Source organism: Camellia sinensis, chromosome 6 (assembly GCF_055761805.1).
Source record: "Camellia sinensis isolate YWXY chromosome 6, ASM5576180v1, whole genome shotgun sequence".
NCBI lineage: Eukaryota > Viridiplantae > Streptophyta > Magnoliopsida > Ericales > Theaceae > Camellia > Camellia sinensis.
The window spans coordinates 169242576-169249774 of NC_138966.1; the positions used below are offsets into that span (position 1 = coordinate 169242576).

Consider the following 7199-nt stretch of genomic DNA (forward strand, 5'->3'; position numbering starts at 1 on the left):
ATTAAAAATTAAATATTAAATTTGAGCCAATTAAAAGTGTAGAGACAAAAATAACACAAGGGACAAAATGTAAGGACTACTAATGTAATTTGCCTTATTTTCTTTTTTCAAGCCAACTTTGCATCATGCAAAATGTTTTCCAACCTTCCATTGGTATGAGTTATTTCCATATATGATTTTCAGCTTGAGATTTCAAGTACTATTCTAGCCAATTCTTGGAAATTCATTTTCACAAAATATCTTATTCTATTTACAGGAGATATTTACATATGTCCAAAAAAAAATTTGATCATGTCTCTCGCTATATCGATGAAAAGCTTTCTCAATTATCTCCTACATGCATAGAGTGTTGTATATTTAGAGTGCCAGACCGACTCCGTAGGGAAAATGAGAAAGCCTATGAACCAGAAATACTTGCTATTGGTCCTTACCATCATGGTAAAGATAACCCTAAACAAATGGAAGAAAACAAATTATGGTATTCGCAAAAGCTTGCTAAACGAAGAAATGAGACGAACGTGGATAGATATGTCAGTGCCATGAGAGAATTGGAAGAAAGAGAGCGAAAATCCTTTGCAGACTCCATCAATCTCAACGTAGATGAATTTCTGCAAATGATGCTTCTCGATGGTTGTTTTATCATCGAATTGTTTCGCAAGTTTGAGATGAGGGGATTGAAAGATGTGGATGATCCTATTTACCAATTGTGTCTAGTTCGCAATGTCTTAAGGCGCAATTTATTGTTATTTGAGAATCAACTTCCATTCTTTATCCTCGATGAGTTGTTCAACATGACTAAGGTTGAAAGCCCACAAGATGACATTGTTAGGTTGTCCCTAAATTTCTTGCAACATATGCTACCACATCAAAAGTTAGACGTTCCTAATGCAAAACCAATCTTTGAGATCAAGCACATACTCAACTTGGTACATGATAGTTGGTGCTCTTCATTTGCTGAAACATGCAGAAGTGTTGAAAGTGTGATTGTGGCATGGAACTTTATAAACTCAGCAAAAGAGCTCCAAGAGGCTGGGGTTCAATTCAAGATGGTTAATAAAAGTAGTATTCGACACAAATTTCACAAATGGGGTAGTGGAGATCCCACAGTTATGAGTTACAGACACAACACAGTCTCCCTTAGAAACCTAGTCGCATATGAGCAATGCTTACCAGATGCCTATCCGAAATATGTTTGTGACTATATCGCCTTCATGGATTGGCTCATTAATTTTTCACAAGATGTTGAGATACTTCGTCGGAGTGGAATTATTGAAAACTGGATAGAGGATGATGAAGTGGTCAATACAATGTTGAACAAGATAGACAAGAACATCATGATATCTGTCACCCCATTCAATTATTCAGAAATCTCCAATAAATTGAATAATCATTGTAAAAAATGGTTGAACGTGTGGATGGCAAACTTAAGGCATAATTATTTGAATAGTCCATGGTCTTTGCTTTCCTTTCTTGCTGCTGTTCTGCTACTTGTTTTAACAATCCTACAAATGGTATTTTCTATTCTTTCTTATGTTTCACCTTAATCGTAAATCATATATGTCATCACAGTATCAAATATTACCTCACCTTTTAAATAAACTTGCATAGTTAGTTCATTAGTTGCTCTGTTTTTAAGACTTGTCTTATTGATGTAATTTGGAATTTGTTGTACCGCTTGTTTGGAGGTTGTAATGCGAAGAAACAAGTGGGAATAAACTGAAAATTGATTGAGGAACAAGTAAACTTGCCACTTAATTACATGAGCTAAATCGCATGTTCAATGTACATGACAATCGACAGAGGAAAACTGCTGAATTATAAACAAACTACTCCTAAACAAAGTGGCTACTGCTAATTACGTTAAATAACTCGTAACTCCACATGGGTTGTGAATTTGATTGAAGATACTTCTTTACTTAGACTTTCCAACCTTTATACTACTGGCCCTGCTACTTCTCTGCTGCCACATGTCCCATTACAGAGCCAGTTACCTCCACTTTCTGCATAACTAGCTATGATCTCCATAACCGCTGGTAACTGCTTCTCTGCTGCAACATTCTCTTTCTCTTGCAAACAAACCACGTACCCTGCATCATTTGCACTACAACAAATTTGGGATTTAAAGGCAAAACAAATTTGTCCCAAAATGTATATATTTCGTCACCCAAACTAATTACGACGAACATTTTTCGTCACCCGTTTTGTCTCCAAAGGGTCGTCGCTAAAGGGTCTTAGAGACGAAAAAAAAAAAATTCGTCATTGAAAATGATAAATTTGTGATGAATTTTTTTTGTCTCCAATACACTTTGTTGGGAACATACTTGTAAGTAATTAGCGACAAAATATTTTGTCATTAAAGAAGAAATTAGAGACAAAAGTATTTCGTCATAAATATAAGAAATAGAGACGAAATAATTTTGTCACGTTTAATATAATCGAAGACGAAATTGTTTTGTCAAAGAAGCCACCAATAGAGACAAAAACAAATTCATCATTAAAAATGATAAATATGTGACGAATTTTTTTGTCTCCAATACACTCTATTGGGAACATACTTGCAAGTAATTAGCGACAAAATATTTTGTCATTAAAGAAGAAATTAGAGACAAAAATATTTTGTCATAAATATAAGAAATAGAGACGAAATAATTTTGTCACGTTTAATATAAACGAAGACAAAAAAAATTTGTCAAAGAAGCTACCAATAGAGACAAAAACAAATTCATCATTAAAAATGATAAATTTGTGACGAATTTTTTTTGTCTCCAATACACTCTGTTGGGAACATACTTATAAGTAATTGGCGACAAAATATTTTGTCATTAAAGGAGAAATTAGAGACAAAAGTATTTTGTCATAAATATAAGAAATGGAGACAAAATAATTTTGTCACATTTAATATAAACGAAGACGAAAAGTTTTTGTCAAAGAAGCCACCAATAGAGATAAAAACAAATTCATCATTAAAAATGATGAAATAATGTCAAAAAAAATTCATCACACATTGAGGGTAATAGTGACAAAATGTGACAATATTTTTTGTCATGACAAATTCATTTAGCGACGAAATAAAGAATTTATGACAAAATTAATCATCCACCTAAGCCAAATAAGAGACAAAAAAAACCTTCTTTAGGGATGGAAAATTTTGTCAATAATTTCATAATATTTTTTTCCACATTATATACCTATTTTATCAAAATCTAAATTTTAGTTCAACAAATATGACCCTGTTCATGTTGAAACCTGTTGAATATAACAATTCCATCACAACTTAACCTAACCTGTTATCAACACATTTACGAATTATCAAAATGAAAATATCCATTCATCATTACAAATAATTTCATCCTGATATAATAAAATAGTGAAATATCCACAAAATATCCAAAAGTTATTACTTGTTCAATTCCACCAAAAATCCAACAATAACTAGTGTAACTCCAAAAAGTATGTGTATCCTTATCAAACAAAAATGAACATTCAAACAAATTACATCATTGTTGCACGTCAAAAATGCCACCCCAATTCAATTTGCAAAAAAAGTAAATTAAAATTTTTAGTAATTAATCAATTATACAAAAGATTAAAAACATTAGTAACTCATCAATTTACAATTAGATCAATTATACAATTTATCCCTGTAACAGACTTTTTTTAGATTATGAGAACAAAAAATTAATTTTAAGGCTAATTCACAAATGGTGCATCCCATTAACGTGCCGTAAGTTCATACAACTTATATTGGACCCTCCTAAGGTGTTTCTATTGGTTCTTGTACAAATCTATAATTGTGTGATAATTTAGCATTTCGACAGCCTTTTTTCAAGCTTTAAGTATAGAGAAAAAAATATATTTTTTAGACTAATTCACAATTTATACATCATGTGCACCTGTACAAATTGGATGTCATATGCATGTTTCCATTACTTCCTAATTCTTCAAACATGTATTCTTTTATAAAATTTGCTATATTAAAGTTAATATACTTTACCAAGAAGTATGTCCACTTGTGGATGAGTCCCCTCTACTTCCAAAGTGTCCAGTGAATCCTTTGGTTCTCAAAAGGTTGACAACATCAGCCATTATCTCCCCTTGCTTCTTCTTACCCTCTTCAAGATCTTCTATTTTATTTTTCTGCATTTGTATTTGTTCCTTTTGTGTCTTTATTTGCATCTCAAGGCGCTTCACATAATCATTTGTTTCAACATATATGGTAGTGGCTCTCCTAATAGAGGATAAAGGTCTCATGCCAAGTCCCTTCACATAGCCAGACCTTGGCTTTAGGACTTTGATTGATAGCTCTTCTGCAGTCAAAGGGGTTGATCCTGGCTGTGAGAGGTGATCAGCCTGTGTCTGTATCATATTTTCCTATCAAATATAAAAAAAAATTAAACAATTATTAGAAAATTAAATAAGATTATAACAAATAGTATTCTAAAATTTTGTTAATAAAAATTGCGATATATACTCACATAATTACACTGAGCTTGAGATGAGATCCACTCATGTGTTTTCTCATTATAGTGAGTTTCCTTGTACAACTCTGCTAGATTAGGTAGCATCTTCTTTTCTCGTGCCTAATTCAATAGACCAAATATTCAATAAATAAAGCTAAGAATCTAATATAATTCTGAAAGTGCAAGGATACGTACCAGTTTTTCTACTCTAACAGGGATTGACCTAGAACCACACCTATGTTTTGTATACATCCTTTCTCTGTTCGCGATGTTGGCCTTTGATTGTTCCTATAAGGAAGAATGACCAATATAACAATGAAATGTATCATTAGTAAGACAAATATATTGGCTTTTGATTGTTCCTGTAAGGAATAATGAACCAATATAACAATGAAATGTATCACTAGTAAAACAAATTTAATGGTTGATAATAAAGAAATTGCATTGTTCCTCTCTATCATTTTCCTATATATCATTTCAACTTAAAAGATATTTCAAATTATTCACTAGTTTCATTCAATTCTATGAAAAATAGATTAGAGGACTTGTTGAGATTTCATCATAAGATGGTTTTTCTGGGTGAAAAAAGAAAAACGAGTAATTTACACCGTTCACAAATAGGGGGCATATAAGCATGGGCAAGATAGATTGTGAAAAAATCCATTTACATTTCACAAGATATGGAACAATTACTGATACCAAACTCATAACCCTTTCTTTCTTCCACAACTCTATCAAATCTAAAGTTCTGTCTCAATACCCTATATTAGTTACTTAGCTAGTTGCTTACCATTATCATGAAACTTCAGACCAAACCCAAGAACAAACAGAAAATTAATACAATCATAGAAACTGAAATCTTAGTTCTTTATTCTATGATGTGAAAGATGCACTTTAAGGAACCATAAATTAATCTCCTATTATGCGAGCCTTCCAATCCATGTTTAATAGTTTCCCTTTCTCATTTTTCCACTTATTTGGTTTTTATTATGTTCCACTTACATGCCTAGAAGATAAAGGGAAAAGAATACATGTGGAATTTCATAGCAAATTGATTGTGTTCTTTCTAGTTGTTTTAGAATCTCTCCCTATTCTAATCAAATTCTTTCTTCGCTAATATAATAAAAAAGATGAAAATGTTACCAGAAATTCTTTAGTGTTCCACTTTTTATCAATAAGATCTATCCACTTGGTAGGATCGACATTCTTTGGTGGGTGGTTTCTTGCATACTCCTCCCCTTTAGCCTCCTTCAACTCCATGAATTGTTTGGGCAGCCTATAGGTATGGTTACTCAATCTCCGACCAAATTTTGTGTTCATTGCCTTCTCTATATCAACAGGGTCTCCTTGTAAATCAAATTGATCCTGCAAAAAATAGATAAGTCATAGATAATTCTTATAAAAAAGAAAATAATTACAATAAATAATTAAGATTTCTAACCTATTATAAAAATGAGTAAAATCTCCTATAAGTAGACAACGAACTTACATTTAAGCGTTGAAACATCGCCTCCTTAATGGAGGCATCAACATACTTCCACCTACGAACACTTGGATTTGGTAAACGAGTTCGCACTTCTACACCAATCTTTGATGCTAGTTTTGAGGCATAGTCCCCTACTGGTGCACAAAATTTTGGAGGGATAGGCATGCTAAGCTTTCCATCTTTGTCAACAAGGCCTTGAACCTCTTTGCCTCGAGTCGGGCCACGAGCACGCTTGGCAGCTGATATTGTGAAGCCATAATATTGAAATAGTATGTGAACAAATTTAATTAAGATCTCAAATCAATGTAAATAAAGAGTGTGTCTTACCAATAGTATTACCAGCAGTCACCTCAAGTTGAGGCTCCACATTGAGAGGTGGTGGCGGATTGCTAGTCACCTCAGGACGTGAAGAGGTATCCCCCTCTTCTAATGCGTGGGTCAATGCCTCATGATGAGATTGTGAACGGGCTCTCGATGGTATCTCTAACAGCTGAATAACATAATAAAATATGAATATATGTACAAAGATATACATGTCTATGTGTGTATAAATTGAAAGTAACAAGAAAGAATATATTTCACAATGCATAAATGTATAGTACCTCATGCTTAAACGAATCATAGGATTCAGTGTCACTGCCATCTTCAGCCTCTGACGGTCGATAATCATCGTCATTTTCCTTAATTGGTATTTGTTTTTCCTTCCTCAATTTCTTATGTTGAACCGTAGCCTTCAAACAAGTTATTATATTCTTCACTCCTAGAGCATTCATTCTCTCACGGTTTTTATTAATATTCTTCATTCTTTGTTTCTCATAGTTCGTTACCTTCTTAGTTGCGGTACTTGGTTTGGTCAATTGCTTTTTTGTAGCGTCCATTTTGCCCAACTATAAAGCATAATTGAACATTTTTTGGTGGATACGCATAATTGAACATTAGATGTAAAGAAAAGATAATTATTTCTATACATAAAGCATAAAGCAACAACAATCTCAACAAGTGGATATGTCATATAGGCTCTAAATCACTGAAATATGGCTAGAGTGATATGGATGATTTTTGTTTTTACCATTTACTTATCATAGAACAAATTAATTACAAAGCCATCAGACACACAATATGACCAATCAATGATAAACCTACATAATAGTGGATGAACCCCGTAACTGAAATTCAACTACATTAATTAAGAACAATGTTCATATAGAAAGTGCAAAATAACTACAAATCCTAGTCTACATCAAGATCCATAT

General features: G+C 32.7%; 2 protein-coding genes across 2 annotated transcripts; one reads left to right on the forward strand and one right to left on the reverse strand.

Moving 5' to 3' along the window:
* Window positions 1-269: 269 nt before the first annotated feature.
* Window positions 270-1544, forward strand: LOC145793799 (UPF0481 protein At3g47200-like). The gene has a single exon (XM_082876668.1). It carries the CDS (start codon window positions 270-272, stop codon window positions 1542-1544), a length of 1275 nt encoding a protein of 424 aa, XP_082732794.1.
* Window positions 1545-1932: 388 nt separating this feature from the next.
* On the reverse strand, window positions 1933-6111 carry LOC145793800 (uncharacterized). Its single transcript, XM_082876669.1, has 6 exons — window positions 5950-6111; window positions 5604-5825; window positions 4656-4748; window positions 4476-4580; window positions 3995-4371; window positions 1933-2101 (listed from the first exon to the last, which is right to left on the reverse strand). Exons 1-6 carry the CDS (start codon window positions 6109-6111, stop codon window positions 1933-1935), a joined length of 1128 nt encoding a protein of 375 aa, XP_082732795.1.
* Window positions 6112-7199: the final 1088 nt, after the last annotated feature.